Here is a 20451-nt window from a genome sequence, read left to right on the forward strand (position 1 = left end):
CCTTTGAAACTGACATGAATTTTTGAGGACTTTTTCAGTTTATCTGAAAGAAATGACCTAGAGACCATGGTGGCATGGACGCTCAGGAAATGTCAACATAAACCAATACTAGCAGCAGGGAGTAGTTTATTGGGAACTTTTCTTTTTATATATGCCAGATTGTTAGACTATACTGCATTCATTTAATATCTAGTGAAACCAAAACAAAATAATAGGCTATGAAAATTTGAAATATTGATTTGTATTTGTTTTTTTTTTCTTCTTCTTCAATTTTTCATACAAGACAATATGGATGGAGACCTAGAAGTGTTCTTAGCTCCATGAATTCTTGGTGTGAAATAAGTTAATTTGATTAGTCAACTCTATTAAAAGCTCTTCCTTGCCTCATTTTAACAACTTTGATCTAACAATAATAATAAAAGCATACTTTCAAATTTAGACAGCATCTTACAAAGCTCTAGAGTGAATCTTTGATTTGCTTTAAAGATATCTTTTTTATGAGCTTCTCTTCAATTTATTGGTTCTTCAATTTAATATTAAAAGTAAAATAATGATGATGATGATAATGATGGCTCTCCTGAGACTAAGGACCTGTTCTTATGATTTTGTAGGAGAGGGAGAAAATTATCTTTCCTCTGCTCACCTTGGGTTCATTGGCTGCAGTCCTGCAAATTAGTCACAAAGGACAGGTTTGCAAGGGAAGAACAAATGGAAGTTCATTATCACACGTCCTGCAGACACACAGGAGGCCTCAGTGATGAGTAACTGAAAGGAATGGGTAGAACTTGGGCTTATGTAGCATTTTAACAAAAGAACAATAAATATGTAGAGAGGTGATAAGACAAAGAAAGGGGATTTTGAGCTTCTAGAGGCAGCAAAGTGTAGGAAGGTGTCTATTATGTAGAGGAAACTAATGGAAGATAAGGGTTAGCTGGTAAAGGTTGTTAGCTTACTAAGTACAGTCTGCGCCTTGATAAGAGTCTGGCCTTGTCTTTAGTGAGTAAGCATTTCCCCCGCCCTTCCTGGTGCAGAGAAGAAGGGAGGACAGAGGATTTTTCTTGTGTCTTCTTTTTCTCAGTTGTCTTCAGCTCAAAATAGTCCTTAGGCCAAAGTGCCATGTTTCTGGGTGGCATACTTTAGTTACTTACAGTAGAATACTGATAGGTTTGATTCATTAATCTAGTATTAAACCTTGCAAATAGAAGTATGAAATACGTGTTTTTATTTCTTCTGCTGCTTCTATTTGAGAATAGCAGTTGGGATTTTAAAACCACTTGAATTATTTCAGGAGCATTTTTTTTTCACATGCAGGATGAAAAGACAGTTTCTTCCTGTTCTTTGAATAAATGATCTCAATTTCCTTAATGATTAACAGACCTGCTTTAAGCCACGTTTTGGTTTTTGTTTTTGTTTGTTTTGTTTTAAATACCTTAGTATTTGTGTATGTGCAGAACGGCGCTCCTGACGGCGTTTTCTCTCGCCTCCCAGGGGATGATCAGCCTCGTGCTCGAGTGCATTGACAGGCTGCACGTGTACAGCAGCGCCGCCCACTTCGCGGACGTCGCCGGGAGAGAAGCTGGGGATGCCTGGAAATCCATCCTCAATTCTCTGTATGAGTTGCTGGGTAAGAAGTATGATTGGGCTTTCAAGGCAACTGCTTATGCCTGTTTAAAATGGTCACATAGTACAGCGGTTTCATAACGTGTTTCCGACTTGAGGCTGTCAGTATTTACCTTCGCTCCCTAAATCCATCTCTGAATGTGAAATGGCCGGAGTGGTAGACCTGCCTGGAGTGGTAGACCTGCCTTTGGGTAAAGGAGGAGAGCCGCTCAGGGTGGAGTTGTGTAGGCGAGGCCTCAGGGTGGATGTGCCGTAAATGGTAAATGCTCCCTATTTGATTCTGAAGTGAGTCTACAAAAGCACCCCCCCCTCCCCCCCCCGCGTCCCGTCGCCCCATCTCCTTAGGGATCTCCCACTCTTCTCTCATCGTTCTGACACCTGCATTTGCAGCTTCCAGGTAGCTTCACAAACATTAAGCGACACTGGCTGTGGCTTACGATGCATTCCTGTTGGCTCTGTGCAAACATAGGTCCACCTTATTTTTGGCCTGGACAATTCCTGTAGCTTCTACTTGTCTCTTGTCGAGGACTGTGACCGGTCTGAGATTTTACCCTATTTGTGAGTGAGTGTGTTAGCCTGAAATTAGGATATAGAAGAATAGTTTATGTCTCAGAACAATGGACGTAGCCAGAATATCAGCATTTTGGTGCTAATTCCTTGAGCCCCTGTTCTCACAGGACAATATGAAGGGGATGGTTGACAGTTGCACATGTTGTCATGACACCAGACTCGTTACTGTGGTAAATAGATGCTTTTGGTGAACAAGTGCCTCATCTGCGTGTGTTTGAGGGCAGAAAAGGCTATGTACAGAGAGAATAGTGTTGTAGATAAGTCTAGATAATATGCATTTTACTTATATTTTCATATCAACTTTTTTCATAATCTGTTAGTTATTCTCTTTCACAGGCCAGTGTGCTCATGTACCCATAACTAATAAAAATGTACAGAGAGAATTATAATGATTTTTCTATAATCATGGAGAAAGTCTATTCCAGCAAGTCAACCCTTCAGTTTTATCCTCTGGGCTACTCACCCTTCAAGCCCATATTCTCTTTAACTCACAGAGGTCTTTGGGGATCAAAGCTGATTATTTTAGAACCCAATTATTAAAGCAGCAATCATAAGCTCTACAAAATGCTGCGGATGTGGTGGGTGTGAGCACAGCTCCTCATCAGAATTGTTTCTCTAGTTTGATTGTTAATGGAAACGTGGCCAGAAATGTGATTTTTCAATAATTTCCCCCTTCAAATGCAGAGAAGGAGCTGTGGTTGTAGTTGAAATGATATATCTATTAGGATGTGTTCAGTTGCAAATAACAGAATGCATCAACTCAGGCTGATAAAACATTTTGATGATACCCATCAATGGCAAAAATGTTGGGTAATATATTCTCGGTGGGAAGGTAAATTGATGACAATAAAAAAAACCAAACAAACCTTGATTGACAATATACATGACATTTTAAATGTACATATCCTCTTACTCTCAGAAATTCTACTTTAAGAATGTAGTCTAGAGATGTATTTGTACAAGTGTGGGAAGGATGTTCACTGTAAAATTGTTTATAAATAGCATAAAATTGGAAACAATTTTTCTATCAACAGGAGATTGGTTACAATAGTGTACCTTGTGGTGTAAACCTGTGTCATCATTGAAAATTGAGATAAATGTATCATTTGGACAATTGTATATGTCCAAAAGAACAGGCTATATGGCTGTTCTTTTTATGGCTATCTAGGACGTGGTCTTAAGAGAAAAACAAAAAGCAAGATGCTTACTATATGCTTAGTGAGAGTCCAATTGCATAAAATTAACATATGTAGAGAAAGATACATCCTTGCACATTCACTGGACATTTCTGAAAGGATCCACAGAAAACTGCTAGGTGGCTGCCTCTTGGAAGAGAGATCTTTTAGTTTTCTATGTGTTCTATTACATATTTATTCTTAATGTATTTACATGCATTACTTCTATAACTGAAAAAAGCAGTTAATATAAATGTGTAATGAGATAGAGAGTTGATGATGAAAGGAGAACCTAGTACATTAATTTCAGTTTAAACAGAACTGAAAAACAGAATATTTATATGGTAGTGCACTCTCCGTATCCATATGGTAGTTTTAATGGTGGTGGTTTCAGGCAAATGGAATTATAAGAAATTTTGTGGTTAAAATGTCCCTTTTACTATTCTTCATTTTCTGTTTTTTATTATAGTGAGCACTGATTTCATTCTTAGAAAAAAATAAATGAATAAAAATCTTATGTTGACTTAAGCACCATCTCTGACAATAGTTTTTACTGAAGTCAGTGAGATCATAAGGTAGGTGGCCACCTATATTTAAGTATAGACTTCACTTTGGCTGGAAAAGTCTCAGATCTGCATCAGTAAATTGGAGTTCAGTAAGACATTTTTCTGCAATTTATCCAGCTATCAAAAAGCTTGATTCAAGCAGGGAAACAATAGGGTTTCTTGTGGCCTTATGTGCGAAACAGGCCACCTTCTTTTTCTTCAGTGCGTTTATTTAGCATGGGGAAAAGGGAGTAGAAGGCGGGAATGATAATCTAGAACAACTTTCAAATTTGACGTGGATATATTTAATATGTGTTTTATGTAGATTTATGAGGTTTGCAAGCCTGCCATCTGGAGGACGTAAGGATGCCGACGCCCATGGTTTGAGGCGTTGCTGCGGCACGTGCTCATCCATCTTTTCTGACAGCCACATAGTTATCTGCACGCAACGTGCCAGCCAGCATGGTTTTCTAAAGATGTCTGAGAAATGGCTCTTGGGCAAACTCTCTCAATGATGCTAATTTTATAAAGATTCAAAGTGTGACACAAACAGGGTAAACTGCTGGGTTTTTTTTTTTTTTAGCATGCCAGAAGTTTCCAGTTTCCGAGTTCTTAAAGACTGGCAGAGGGTATAGCACTTAAGGATTTGGCATATTCAAGTCATTCCCCAGGGACATGGGAAGGCAGATATTCCTAAAAGCAATAAGCCACTGGGGGAGGCAGTCGAGAGGTGAAAAAGAGGGGTGTTGGCTTCAGACATAGACTTGTAGGTATCATTCTGCGTTTGTGCATACAGATGTTTCCTACCTTGTTCTCCAGACATTTTATACACAAGAGACATTATTGTTTTCCAACTTGGTCTATTTTCTAATCTTATGTCTATGAAATAACATTCATTCGTATATTGGTTTTTTAAAAAAAATTTTATTGGGGAATTGGGGGGTGGTAACAGCACTGCAGAATTGAGGGAAGGGGAACAGACAAGTTGCTGTCCTTTTGTTCTTCAGTCTAGTTGTGGAGGACATTGCTTCACTGGCCTAAGTTGGCACCATCATTGTGCTCTTCCTGGCGAGGCAGATCAGTCGCCGGCTTCTGGACGGCCCCTCACGGTGGCTGCTAGCTACACACAGTAGCCCATGGCAAACCACTGCAACCCAGCTCCAGGTTAAGCTGTTGTTCAGCATCTTAGCTGTAGAGGGCAGTGTCACTGGCCCTCATATGTGGGATCCGAACCGGGCCCTTTGGCATCCCAAGCCAGCTCTTAACCAATGCGCCACTCGGCTGGCCCTCATTAGTATATTGTTAATGGAAACTGATTTGATAACCAGTTTTGGGAGACACCCAGTTTCTTACTGCGCTTATGCACTCCCAGCACCTCCCCTCTTCTTATTTTTTTCTAGTTCAGGGGAGTCAAGCAACAGGAGAGCATGGTCGGGGGTGGCACAGCCAGGCCCTGGAACCACAGCTGTCTGCCAGTGCTCGGCTCCACTGTGAGCCGTGAGCATGGGCACACTGCTGTCTCTTTCTACCTTCTCCACAAGGAAGCTGGTTTGCCTCCTGATGAGGGCAGAGAGGGAGGAGAGGAGACGGCGCAGCTCTGAGTTGATTGTGTGGTGGCGGCATGCCCTTGCTCAGGGGGCGTCATCTCTGGGTCCTGGCAGTGGCTGAGTGGCTTAAATGAAGAATAATGATGTATAGAGGATGAAAGGTCTTAACTATCTTAAGGCCAATTACCCAGCAACTAAAGAGTACTTTTGGTTTAGCTTGCTTCTCCTGCATTGAGGGAAGGACATTTGTCTGGAGTTTGCATCCTTTCCTAGAAGCACCATATAAAGATATCATTGTTCCTTGGAGATGAGAGCTGCACTCTGAGACATCTGATAGCAACTGCCACTATGGACATTGATGCCATTGTTGTTCTTTTTCTTTTTGAAAAGCTGGTAACTTTATTATATTGTTTAATTTTAAAATGAATACATCTCTGTTATAAACATTAGATAATAAAAGAAGAAAGGTGGAGATGACTTTTAAACGTAGTGACCCATCTTAGTGTATGATCTTCTAAAACGATTTCTGTGAATGTCTATGCAGCATTGTGCACATATAATGCATTTCACACACCCACATGCACACGTGGCATAGCATTGTGTGTGCGTGTCTGAGCAGCACTGCGACATCAGCTGTGGCCCTCCTCCCTGAAGGTTTAGTTAGCTTGGTCCAAATCCCAGTTTGATGGACAGAGGCAGGCTCAAGGTTTCCCTTTGCTGGCTGTACATGGCAGGGGTGGGGTGGGGTAGGTGGTCACTCTGTTTCCCACTTCTGTGCTTCTTCATTATTGGTGGCTGTTTCTCAAAAGCGACATAATGTCTCTGCTGTAGAGCATTACCTCCTCACAGGTCCATACAAACTGACGTTCTTATTGAGCATTTGTGAGTTTTTAACAGGATTTATTGTCCTTGGTCAACAGGGTTCCTGTGAAGGATCATAGCACAGAACATGACCCTCCTTTCCTCCTAGCTCCATTCATCTTCCCTCCTGTTTTGGAATAAAAATATCCCCCTTTAGACCCAGGGAGAACAGTTTTCCTGTTTCTATCCCAGGCATTTACCAGGATATATTGCCCCAAAAGGCAGTTCTCGTTGTCTAAGAAATGTCCTAAAAACCAATTTCTCTGTGCTATGCGTATACTTATATTGAGTTTTCCATTTACTTCACAAAAATGGAACCATACTCCAGCATTCTTTTATAGCATTGTTTTCACACGACGTCTACATGGTGGGCACATTTTCTTGGCTGTGAACCATCAGGTTTTCGTGGATGTAAAGCCCCAACTGAAGGGATGTGTCATCATTTATTTTAGTCCACGCACCACACTCAGGGTGTTTCCACTATTTCTCTATTTTAAACTGTGGATGAGCTTCCTTGTATTTCTCTTATAATTTCCCATTATTTTAGAAACTCACTTGACTGATTTCTCCATAACTAACTTGCTGAATTATAATTCACACACTCCATTTATCTGTAAAACATACTGTGCAGGTGCATACACACAGTAGGCATTCTGTTTTACTGAGTTACATTTTTTTGTTAGAAACATACACATTTTAGAGTATCCAGACCATCCTATGACTCATCTTTGACTTGTTAACAGATTTCCTAATACATTTCTGTCTCAAGGGAGAAATGAGCCCTGCTTAACTTAATGAGGCTGATGTACTTTTTGTGGCTGATGTACTTGCTGAATACGATTTGTAAATACCATTCTTGTTAAGATTTTTGAATTTACATTCATAAGTAGGAGTTTGCTCTGGTTTTCTTATGTGCATGCTGTCAGGCGTGATGTCACATGTAAAATGAATAGGGAGGGTCTTTACTTTAGAGCAGTTTAGTACAGAAAATTTTTATTTCTTAAACATATAAAAAATTTGGGTCTTTGACATACTTCTTAATACTCTTCATGGCTTATTATTTTATTTAGATATTTTTTTCTTTAGACTGTACTCTTTTGATTCAATTTTGGTGAAAAAAATTATATATATATATATATATATATAAATTTAACATTTCCTAAGTGTTAAAAAATTCTAGTACAGAGATATTCTAGTACAGAGATATTTAAAGTAGCAGGGTTTATAATTCCTTTTTCTTTTTAATTTCGTCATTTTTCTCTTTTCTTCTTGATCAAAGTAGTTGATATTTAGCCTATATTTAAAAAACCCTTGACTAGTTGATCAGTCCTACTCCTTCAATTCATTAAATAGATCACTTCTGTTTCTAATGCAATAATTTCTACTTTTATTGCTGTTTAACTATTTTACTTATATTTATTTGGCATTTTTTCCCTATATTTTAAAAGGAATATTAACATTTTTCATCATGTTGGTTAGCAGTTAAAGGGTTTAGTTAATTTTCCCCTAAGCACAGTTTGACCATCTACCATTGGTTGTTAGGTAGCATTCCTAATTTTGATATTTACTAAATATTTGATTATTGTGGTATTGATTCCCTATTGACTCAAAAATTATTTAGGAGAGAGTTTAAATTTTTAAGTGCTTGGGTTTTATTTTTGTTTCTGCATTTCTTACTAATTTCTCATTTCATTATATTGTCATAGAATGTGGTATCCGCCATTTCTGTTTGCAACATTTAGTGAAGTTTTCTTTGTGGCTTACTGTATGATTTTCTTAAATGTCCCATGATTTATTAAAAGGGTTTACTTATTTATTTTTTATAATTATATTAAATTTATTGGGGTGACATTGGTTAGTAAAATTATATAGGTTTCAAGTGTACAGTTCTATAATACATCATCTATATATTGCATTGTGTGTTTACCACCTAGGGATATTAGGTGTTTATTCAAGACTCACCTTATCTGTAACATTTGACTGCTAGAAGATATTTAATATCTTAAATTTTAAAAACCAGAGGTAAATGAAAAGAGTGAGCTAAATCTTAAACAAGACTCTCTGCAGATTTAAAACTATCACTATATCCTCTCCCCAGTGGTTGCTGTTCTAAGTCAGGAACAGATATTCTTATGGATTATAAGTCCCACTAAACACGTAGGCCCCTCATCTACGAAGCCTCTCCCTGGAACTCGGCCTGGCAGTCGTCACCGTGTGTGTAGCTAGGCGCTGGCCCTTGGGGGCTGCTGGTCAATAATGGAGGCGTGCATCATCTTTTTATCTTTGTTCTGGGAACTCTGTGCACAGGCAGCTCTTTTCTTGCAGCTGTAATAATAGAATCGGCCTGTGTTTTCTGTCATGAATACTCTTGTTACTCTCTGGCCAGATAACTTATTTCGGGGAAAGAGGAAATGTGAAGGAGTCTTGAAGTTTATTGCACTCAGTCACTATAGGGTCTCCTCTGTTTTGCTGTTAACAAGGAGGTGACCACACAGTGCCCTCACACTTTAGTTCCTCAAACTGCTCCCTAGCAATACCAGACTTTAGTGATTCTTCTTTTTTTTCTTTTCTTTTTTTTTTTTAATTAAAGTTTATTGGGGTGACAATGGTTAGTAAAGTTACATAGGTTTCAGGAGTACAATTCTGTAATACATCATCTATCTATCACATTGTGTGCTCACCACCCAGAGTCAGTTCTCCTTCCATCACCATATATTTGACCCCCTTTACCCTCATGTACCACCCCCTTCCCCGCTTACCCTCTGGTAACCACTGAACTGTTGTCTGTGTCTATGAGTTTTGTTTCTTTATTTGTTTTTCTTGTTCTTCCGTTGTTTTCAGTTTTATCCACCACATATCAGTGAAATCATATGGTTCTCGACTTTTTCTGTGTGACTTATTTCGCTCAGCATAATCTCAAGATCCATCTATTTTATTTATTTACTTTTTTAGCTGAGACATCCTGCCACTTATTGGCAGCTCAGCAGCAGCTCAGCTTGGGCTGGGAATTGAACTGGCTACTCTGTTGCTCAGAGTTCGCACACTTGAGCAAGCTCTTAACCAACTGAGCCACTCAGCCGGCCCCATCTATTTTAAATAGTGATTCTTCTTAGGGCAACATCTTTTTCCCATTAAATACCATATTATATAAAAATCTCACCAACCCTTCATAAACACTTATACTGTTTCTGACCCATCTTATGGATGTTAAGAGTAGCATTTATATAAAATATTTACCAGATTTATCTTGAAAGATTTGAATGATTTTGAAACATTGAAAGCTTTCAATTGAGTATACAGATTGGGTTGAAGGAGATTGTAAGGTCACATTAGAATTTCATATAAGATGGGTTCTTTGGTTAAAGTGTAGAAAATATTAGGTTAAGCAAAGGTAGAATAGGTGACTTTACTGCCCAAGTTCTCAGAATCCTTGATATGCATACGAATCTCTAAATGGAAAGAAGAGATACAGAAAAAAACAAAAAGATTTTCCAGCTTATTAGCCTTTGACCCTCCCACCCTTTTTTCTTTTTTTTTCTTTTTTTTTTTTTTTAATGGAGATAGTCTCAGAGACACAGAGGAAGAACTGAGGGTTGTTAGTTGGGAGGGGGTGGGGATGAAGGAGAGGGGAAGGGATGAGACAATACAAATTGGTAATTGTAATATGGCCTCAGGGATAGAAAAAGATAGTCCAAGGAATACAATCAATAACGTTGTAAGCATTTCGTAGGGAGCCAGATGGACCAATGCCCTTTTGGGGAGTCCACTTCATAGTTGATGTGGAGGCCTTACCAACCCACCCTTTTTTCTTGTACCATTTCATTATATCTGTCTGTGTGCCTGTTGGAGTTAGTAGTTGTATCTCCCAGTATTTTGTGCTGCATTTTCAGGAAAACTGATGTATTCCTAACTTCAGAATATAGGTGAGAATATGAAGCTCTAGGGAAATTAAATAATTTAGCCTCATAGCTAATTAAAAGCAGTGGGTATTAGATCCCTAATGAAGGAACTCCCAGGACACTGGTTTCCCCATTATCCTTTGTGATTACCTCCCTATGTGAACTGTTACCTTCTCAGAGTGCATCTCTTCTAAGGACCAGCGTTTCCAGTCCCTGTTAATACCTCAATTTAATGTCTCAATTTTGTGTGTGTGTTTGTATATGTTTTAGATATAAAGTAAAGATATTTTGTTCTTGATCTAACATTTTAGGTCTACTGTTAGTTTACCTTGTATTTTAAACTAGAAAATCACATAAGTGTGAGATCTGCTTTCTCTCTTTCAGCGGCTCTAATTAGAGGAAATCGTAAAAACTGTGCTCAATTTTCTGGCTCCCTCGACTGGTTGATCAGCCGATTGGAAAGACTGGAAGCTTCTTCTGGTATGTTTTCCAGTTATCTCCTTGTATGATATATTATTCCTATGTGCTTCTTTTTTATGTGTTTTAAGATATAAAAACAAACTCTGACGTTCAGTGTGATTTAATTGTTTTCCTCTTAATATGTTAGGTATTTTACTTAATGATATACTATCAGCATTTTTATTAGTTATTTTTGAAAAGTAGTCTAACAGTACCTGGTTCATTTACATTTAAAAAATAGTGAAGTCCAGGTGTCTACGGCAGAGCCAGGGTTCCCATCTTTCCCAGATCAATTTTTCCTAATGTACTGTACACACAAAAGGGTTGGTTTTCCAAGTAACATAGCACAATATTTTATTTACAGGGGATTTAGTAAATACTAATAAACAGTCTGTTATAGTGAAATAGTCATAGGCAATTAACCTGATACATCTGTCTCTAACATGTATCTTATTTTTATTCGTTGTTGTGGCAACTTCTAGATGAGTCCCAGGTCACATGAGCTCCTTAGCACTGTTGATGGCCTCAGCGATACCCTGCGCTGACCCTATCTGCCCCTCCACCCATTGGCACAGCATTTCATTAGTTGCCCTTCTGTAACACAGATACCCTTTATGTTATTTACTTTTTCTCTCCAGCTGCTACACTAACATGAATTTGAAGGGAGGGGCTTGATTCCATTCTCCTTTGTCTTCTCTGTGTCTATCGTACCTCTGGCACCTAGTAGGTGTTTAGTAGTATTTGTTGAATGAGTGAATAAATGAATGTTTGAACTCTCTTAAGACAGTGCCTGTCAATACAGAAATAATTCCATGGCTTTTGCATGATAAAGACCCACCCATTCGGGGACAGATTGGTAAGAGAGATAGAAGAACTGATGGCTATTGTCAAGGAGGGTCGTTTTAAGTCACAGAGCAAAATTTCAGAGTTTTCAGATGTAGAAGGAAGAGAAATTTGAGTCACAATGAGTGCTAAGATGTTGCTGGATTGTTGGGTGGCAGAAACAGAGTAGAGATATTGTTGAGATAAGAAGTACAAGATTTATAAGATGAGGGGTTTCGGGGTATCTCAATGTGAATGAAACAACAGACTATATTGAATGAAGAGAAAACTGAATAACTCCTGGGAGGAAGTGACCAAATTAATGGTAACAAGGTGATGGCAGTGATTGCAAAAATTTTGGTGTACATTCTTGGGTCAAAGTGTTCAGAATTGTGGCAAGCTCCAGTAGATACAAAAGAGCACACTGATCCCTTCTCTTGGCCCTGGGGTATCTGGACAGAGGAGCCAGTGACCTTGAGGTCAGAGTGCTAATGCTGGTCCATCAGCCATTTGCCTTAAATGCTCAAAGGACAAGAGGAGAGAGGGAAAGAACAGAGCGAGCATCCTCGACTCTCAGCCAAGGAGTCTGGTGTTTGCGGCTGGAGTTCTGTAAGTTACAAGCACAGTTCCACTGCATCCTATTGCTAATTGTTATCTTTTCCCAATCCAGCCGTTGGTCACAGGCACTTCTACTTACGATAGAAGAAGCCCTGTGCTCCCTCAGAAAGCCTAGTGAAAGTCAGGAGTGGGAAGGACCCTTAGACAATGCTGAGCTTAACATTCTCAGCTTAGAGGAAAGGAAACTGAGGCACAGAACATTTTTTTTTTTTTTAGCTGAGCCATCCTGCTACCTGTTGGCAGCTCAGCGGCTGCTCAGCTCGGGCTGGACTCGAACCGCTGTTGCTCAGAGCTCAAACTCTTGAGCGAGCTCTTAACCAACTGAGCCACTCGGCCGGCCCTTGAGGCACAGAATATTTAAATGCCTGATTTGAGATGCTGGAATTAATTGTCATAGCCAAGATAGAAAACCCAGCTCCCTTACATCAGGCTTGAAAAGACTTTACTGTACCTTGCAGCCTCCTAGTTTTTAAGGATCAAAATTTTTTTTCGCTGAACACTTTTCTCTACTGTAGTTACATTTTTGCTTTTAATGGACATACTCCTAGAGGGAATGGAATGTTGCTGATTTTACAGAGACAGTAACAATAATATGCATATTTACATAAATAAATTTATATATCAATTAATTTATATGTAATATATATTCATGTAGTATTTGTATATTATATAAAGAAATATATACCTGTATTTCAATCATGCATTATTATTTAGCAAGTGCATCATCTTTTTTTCTCCATCTTGAGATTACTGACCACACTCGCTCTGCTCAGTGTGTCAGTCTCCCACCTGCACTGCTGGTCTGTATGTCTGTATATGAGCAGCAGAGCAAAGCCAGGGGCTCTGTGAGCTCTAAATTTCCTTCAGAAAAGGTCAGTGGACAAAAAAATAAACCTGTGCGAACTTAGACAGACGTCTGATGAGGACTTGAAAAAAGCAAAAGGATGCGTTAACGAAACAGCTTCCCTTAGTTTGGGTTCCCGCTGAAGTAGATATTGCGTAAAGGATGGAGGGGCACATTTATTTGGGAAGTGAGCGGATGTTCGACAGGTAGAGAAGGGGCCAGCGAGGGTGCGTTGACCAGCACGGTCCCGCCCTGGGTAACTGGAGTGTTTTCCTTGAGGAATTCTAGGAAACCATAGAACATGGCGTTGGGATGCTTAGAACTGAGTTCTCCCTGTCACTGGTGGCACTGCTCCCGGGGCTCCCCCAGCTGCCACAGTGGGCAGAGCAAGCTCTAACAAAGCAGGAGCTGGCAGTCGGAGGTCAGGCAGCGTTCACTGAGCTGAGAGGCTGCGAGTGTGAGCTGGGCCCTGCAGTATCTGCTACCCAGCTAACTGTTTCCCTCTTTATGTGATAGAGAGCCTCAGAAAGGCCATGGATGGATTTTTTTTACACATTCTGCATCATCTGAAGTTGATCAGTATCACTACCCTGTTTCCCTGAAAACAAGACCTAGCTGGAAAATAAGCCTTATCATGATTTTAGGTGCCAAAATATGGCACCTTGGCATCCTGAATATTTTAAGCTGAAGGAGTTTGTGGAAAAGGCACCCTTCTCCCGGAAACAGGTCATAAAACCCTCATGTGAGGGGTGCGTGCCCTCCATGTCCTGGAGGGATCATGCTAAGGCTTCTTCTCTGGCTAGGTCTTATTTTCAGGGAAACACGATAGAATATAAAGCTCCAGAAAAGTATTTGATCAGTTTATAAGAATTACCACTATGGATTTCTTTGGGGGGAAAGATAAGCTAGACATTGTCGCAGGCTTCATGTGTGACTGTTTCACATGAATTGAACTGATGAAGAGAAAAGGTTTGTGTGAGCCAGTACAGTTGATAAAGCTGATAGATTGCCCAAGGCTGGGTTTTCTCTAGGATGTGCCCACATAGCATTTCAAGAGGCAGCTGGCTAACAACAGTCAGCTGGTCGAGAGGCTGCACACTTTTTCTGAGTCTTATTTTTCGTGTGGTGTATTCCCCAGAGTTCTGCAAGTGGCCTCCGGGATGCATGTCACTTCCTCCCACTCTTAGTAAATGCCATGAATGAAGTTCCCTCCGGGTATAAGCAGAATAAGGAGTCTTGGAGAGGTCTTGAATTGCTGAAGCTTTGCACTCACCTATAATGCAACTTCTGGTACCTGGAAATGTGATACTTTCATGCTTCCAAAGATGCAGCAGCCGTTTCTGGCGGAGCATAAGCTCATGACCTTTCAAAGGAAAGAGCTTGTAGCCTATGGAGCAAGACGCCCCAGAACCTTGTGTGCAGGAAGCTCCTCTTCCTTTGTATCTAGTCAGGTGTGAGCAGTCAAGTTACAAAGAGGATAGGCTCTCAGTACAGTGTATGGGGTCCACTGTTCATGATGCAGACGTCACAGCTAACCTTCCTGAGTGACCCCAACAGTTCATGCAACACTAGTGACGACAGAGGAGACAGTTTTCCAGGAGATGCCCTTGGAGAAGGCAGTGTAGCCATTGATTCAAAGCTTTTGGTTGTGCAGAAAGTCAGCTACGGTGTAACCATGAGGTTGAGCCTTAGGAGAAAAATGGACTCAGAATCATGATGGCATGGGAGACTCCTTATAGAAACTCTTTTATGAAAGCTGTTGGGGTCAGTACTTGTTTTACCCTATTTCCGCTCACCGTGGTCCCCCATCCCTATCCTTAGCACATTACAGTAATCGGTGTTTTTAATAACGATCCTGGGTCATCAAAATATGTAAATTAGGTTTAATGCTGATGGTTTAATTAAGAATTGATAAGGAAACAGAATACATTTTTTTAAAGATATTCATTCTAAATGTTTGAAATAATGTATTAGCAATGAAAGGTTACTGATTTAATAGATAGTTAAGACCCTGGTCAAAAATTACTAATTTTTGAATGATGCTGGAAAGGTCATCATGCCATCACTTTCTCCCTTCCCATCTCAGCAAAGCATTAAGTTGTAGCTAGAAAGAAAAAGAGGACAGAGAGCAGCAGATCTGAAGTTGGAGGACTTCCTGTATTTCGATATATTTTACCAATAATGTGAAAAGTGGGAAAAGAAGTCCCCGAAAGTGAAGCCCAGAGAAACAGAACTTTCCTTCCTGAATGGAAAAGTGGTCAGAGTTGCTGGGTTGTCTGAAATCTTTTTCCTCTTCAGAATGGTTTTCTAAAAGCCTGTGTGTGGAATAGATGGCAGATTTCATTTCTAGAAAATGGTTCTTGAAATGAAAAAAAAAAATCAATGATCTCCTATTTGAGAAAAAAAGTTTAATGCTTTGCGACATACAGTTGACTGATTTTATAATCATTTTCCCTAGTTACTCTTTTAACCACATTGCTCATTTCTAGCACAAGTCCTAACAGAGCAGTTTAATTTCTCCTGCAACTTTACTTACCAACTTACCTTATTTTAATGACTAACCTTGATTTCACTTCTTCATGCTTATCAATCAATATTTTTCCTGAATTTTTCATCTGATCAGTGTTGTTCTTTCAGCGTTTCTCTACCTTCTCTTAATTTTTAACCTCTCTTTATAAAGAAGCATATTTGTACTGTATCCATGTTGATCCTTTTTATTTCATTTCTCTTGTCTTTTGTATTAATTTCATCACAACTGTAAAATAATAGCAGGTGCTGTGGAGCACTGCTTGGGCCCAGGCCCTGTTATAAATGTTTTGCACATATTATGCCTCTTGGCATTCCCAGGGTTGGTACCATTATTATTTTCATTTTAGAAATCGGAACACTGGAGCACAGAGAGGTTATCACTTGCCTAAAATCAGCCCAGGCTTCAATCCGGGCACATGAGCTTGAGTCCATGTTTGTAACTACTGCATAACACAGCAGGATAATAACAACACCTCTTATGACTATATTCCTTCATTAAGCCTTGTAAATATCAGGTGTGCCAGTCCCTCTGTTGAAAGGATGACAGTCCATCACATACGCATCACTGCGTCCAGGAGCAGTCTAGCAACAGCTGTAGAAGCTTTGACCTGTCTGCTTGTTTTGTATTATGTGTTTTCATGTTCTCTTTCAATCATTTTCCAGTGTGTTTCCATCAGTTTTTTATTTGTTTATCACTTTGTTAGATTTAATGACCCAGGGTAAAATACAAACTTTCCTATTTCCATTTGCCTTAGGTGAGCCATAGGGGTATTAGTAAAAAAGCCTGACCAAAAAGTTACATGACTTTTAACTTTCAGGTAGGGGGGAAATAAAAGCATCCTGTGTTTTGAATAATTTGGAATCCCCAGTTTTTCTACTTTGTCGCTGGTCCTGCAGTGGACACCGCAGTTGTGTGTTTCCTTCACTAGGGGCGGTCTGATTCATACCAATCAGCACTAGGTTGATGTCTTCCTGTTTGCCCACCTCTAGCTTAGACTGAGGTTTCCATGTTGAAACTGTCAGCAAAAGCCATGCTCTCCTTCTGGAATTGTTCAAGGTCATTACTCCCACTCATGATAGAGACAGAAGAGAGCCTACTCTCCTCTCAAAGCTGAATTCCACCCACGTACCCCTCATGCACTGAGAAGTAGGCTTCATCAAAACCCACAACAACTAGGTGATCTGCGATTATTTTAATTTTCTTGTATTTTTGCAAAACAGTTGTAATGCTCAGTGAGAGAGCAATACCCTGGGTGAGTTGGCACTGAGCTTTCTAAGTCAGTGGTTTTCCTGTGATGATCATGGGAGCATGAGTCTCACTGTCCCCACATTGGCCTCCTGTGCCTGAGTGGCTACCAGTCCAATTCTGTTCATTCCTTCTCTCACGTGTGCTAGATTCACCAGTAAACTTGTGCCTGCTTGGTATGGGTAAAATCCCCAGGCTCGACTCTTCCAGGGAGGCAGCAGCAGGCCAAATATTGCACTTCTGCTCTGTGGCTTGTTTCCAGTTATTCCATGTAGACCCTCAACAAATATTGTCTAACTTCGGGCACAGTCAACTTAAATCGCAGAGGAAGCTCCCGCAGTTTTGGAGGCCAAGTAACAAATGTGTAAGTCAATCAATAAAGAGCAAACTGGGCCACTGTCCTTGATTACAAAAAACACAGTGAGACGTGTCTCTACCATCAAAGCCTTGGGTGCTCCAAGTACCATCAGGTTTTTTCCAGACATTTTGCCACATCTTCAGGGACTTTTCTTTATCCTGAGACTATAAATATTGGGTTGTCAGAAAAGTCATTATGCATTTTTGCAACAAAAAACATAGAAAAAATACGTCATGACTTTTCCAACAACCCAATAATTTAGGGAGTTACAGCCAAAACAGTTTTAAGGCAAATAGCTGAATATTACATGCATTATACATATAATGCTTGCAACCCTGCATTTCCCGTGAGGCAAAACTGAACAAGTCCCTGTTCTCAAGGGCCCATTGTCTAATGGGAGATTGAAATGAATGTAAATAATTCCAATAAGATGTGATCAGTACTATAAGAAGGAATAATTCATCCCAGGATATTGGGAAAGACTCACCAAATGAGGTGACTTTCTGCCACCTCCTATGTTGCAAGATGATTCAGATTTTGCAGCCTCAGAAGACGGGAGTGTATTTAGGTCTGAGGATAACACATGCAAAGGACTGAAGGTGAGAAAAATGCTGCAAGCTCCAACAGGGCCCTGCAGGGTTTCTCTACTGCTGATCCCCATTGCCAAGAACAGTGCCTGGTAGGTGCTTAGTAAATATGTATGAATCATAGTTAATAAAAGCACATGTATAATCATTCTTTGTAGGAGGAGGTGATGGCAACTGAGTCTGTAAAGGCAGGGTAAGCCATCTGCTGAGGGACTGACATGCCACAGGCAGTGGGCTTCCGCTTTGGAAGGTCTGAGAAGCCATTGGGGATTTTATGCAGGGAGCTGACAATGATTAAATGTGTGTTTCAGGATAATTACTGCCCAGAGTCTAGAGGGTGGATTAGGGAGGGAGGATAGATGCCAGGCAGGGAAGTCACGGGAGGCTAGTCAGAGAAAGAGAGGATGAATTTAGCAGACAAATTAGGACCTAGGATTAATGAAGTTTAATGACTAGATTTGGGAAAATGAGAAAGTGGACGAGGATTCAAAAATAACCTGAAGCTTTTAGCGTGAAGATATAGATGGAGCAGAGAAGCAGCTTTACATGTGTATGTACAGAAAAAGGTAATCTGTTCGGTTTTGGAAAAGCTGTGTGGGAGGCACGTGGAGACATTCTAGTATGTCCAAAAAACAGGCTGTGGTATTTAACACCCACCTGGACTAGTCTACCTGTGTCCTGGTTCCTCCTCCTTACTAAGGCACAGCGTGCATACTGAAGGCTGCACCTGGTTTGCTGCTGTGCCCTACTCAGCCCTGACAGCATCCCTGCGTGCTATAATGTGTGCTCCATGAGTGGGAGGGAGCAGGTTTTGTTGATGCTTACTTTAGATTTATGAATGAAAATTAGTTCACGTAACAGGCCAAGTCTAAGATACAAGATAAGACTTATATAGAATTGCCCATGGATTAGAAGTTAATTATAATTGTATTATAATTATGATTATATACTATATAGAACACAGGCAGAGAATGTTACTGCTCATTTGCTGCCAGGAATACTGAGGATTGATGAGGTTGCAGAAATTGATTAAGTACTGAGATTTGATGCAGAATAAAATGGAAATAGACGTGGCTCCTGTTGTGTTATGGTTCTTTCTAAAAGTGTTTCTTTTTTCAGGTTGAAGCAAAATAATCTTTTAATTATTTGAATTTCCTGTCTATCTTTATGTTCCCATTCTCATTTCTTTTTTGAAATTGTGATAGAATCAATGTATAACATTATATTAGTATCCGATGTACAACATAATGATTTGATATTTGTATATGCTGTGAAAGGATCACCACAGTCACTCTAGTTAACATCCGTCACTGCACATAATTACACATTTTTTTCTTGTGATGAAAACTTTTAAGATCTACTATCTTAGCTACTTTCAAATACACAACACAGTAATATTAAGTGTTGTCACCATGCTGTACATTATATCCCCAGAGAAAGACAAATACTGTATGATCTCACTTACATGTGGAATCTAAAAACATAACCAAAAAACAAAAAATCCCAACTCATACGTACAGAGAACACCAGGCGTGCCCTCCACTCCTGACTCCACTTGGCCCTGTATTGCCCTTTTTTTCCTCTGGAAATGAGCACGGGTGTGGTCTCCATAGCCCCACTGAAATGCTGCTTTTTTTTCATACCTCTCCTGGGGCTGAACACTGTATCTTTGCCTTTTCCTCACTAGGCTGTGATTCATCATCTTTGGTTATCAGTCGTCTCCTCCCAGACATGACCTGTCCCCTATCACAGTGCCCTGTGACAAATACATTGAACACATGATAATTATATGTTCAACTGAAAGAATGCACAGAGAAGAAGGAAGACTGATCATTGTAGACTGGTTAACCATATTTTCCCTTTCTTTTTTTAAATCTTTAGGTATTCTTGAAGTTTTGCACTGTGTGTTAGTAGAAAGTCCAGAAGCTCTAAATATTATTAAAGAAGGCCATATTAAATCCATTATTTCACTGTTAGACAAGCATGGAAGAAACCACAAGGTCAGTGAAACTTTTGATGGACATGAACAAATTCTGGAATAATTTAAAATATATATTTAAAATAAAATAACTTTAAAAGGTGTGTCCATTTTTCCATGAGAGTTTTTCATCTCTATATTATAACCAGGTGATATTATTTAGTGTGTTTTCGCAGCATCAGTGGGAGGATGAGCAGTTCTCAATTTGTGTATGGAGGACAGTTGTGAAGTAAATGGACACATCACTGTTCTGTTTAAATGACAAGATCAGAGGTGACTAGAGGAAACGTGTTTGCATGTGTGACAAGCGCTGCCAATACCTGACTGTGGTTGGGAATTAGGGTCAGCTGACAGTGATTTCTGTTCCCAGGTTCTGGACGTCTTATGCTCTCTCTGCGTTTGCCATGGAGTAGCAGTCCGTTCCAACCAGCATCTCATCTGTGACAATCTGCTGCCGGGAAGGGACCTGTTACTGCAGACACGCCTTGTGAACCACGTCAGCAGGTAGATTCATACACACAGCGCCACCAGTTTGGTAGCCTAACAAAGGAATCCATGTGTTTGCTCTACAGCTAAGACATTAGATGGTCTGTTTATTTTGTTAGGGTCTTTTATGTATTTCTCCAGTTAATGGTATGAGGACTTTTTCCTACCACTCAGATGAGAAAATAAGAATAGATGAACCAAGAGCGATACGCACTTAACACAGACAAACGCGTAATGGCTTTTGTTTCACATTCTCATGTAGCTGGATTATCACTGACTCTCAGGAGCAGGCTGGCAGTGGAATACA

The 20451-nt window shown here is 39.9% G+C and overlaps 1 protein-coding gene across 1 annotated transcript in view; it reads left to right on the forward strand.

Annotated features, from left to right (window-relative positions):
• The window catches only part of LOC109377479 (ryanodine receptor 2), a 193940-nt gene that overhangs the window by 74418 nt on the left and 99071 nt on the right, over positions 1 to 20451 (forward strand). Inside the window, exons 13-16 of the mRNA XM_019633841.1 lie at positions 1489 to 1624; positions 10602 to 10697; positions 19562 to 19680; positions 20029 to 20162. Of these exons, the coding sequence (XP_019489386.1) occupies positions 1489 to 1624; positions 10602 to 10697; positions 19562 to 19680; positions 20029 to 20162 (485 nt within the window). The remainder of the gene's footprint in view (positions 1 to 1488; positions 1625 to 10601; positions 10698 to 19561; positions 19681 to 20028; positions 20163 to 20451) is intronic.

The sequence above is a fragment of the Hipposideros armiger genome, unplaced genomic scaffold, assembly GCF_001890085.2.
Source record: "Hipposideros armiger isolate ML-2016 unplaced genomic scaffold, ASM189008v1 scaffold_1415, whole genome shotgun sequence".
Taxonomy (NCBI): domain Eukaryota; kingdom Metazoa; phylum Chordata; class Mammalia; order Chiroptera; family Hipposideridae; genus Hipposideros; species Hipposideros armiger.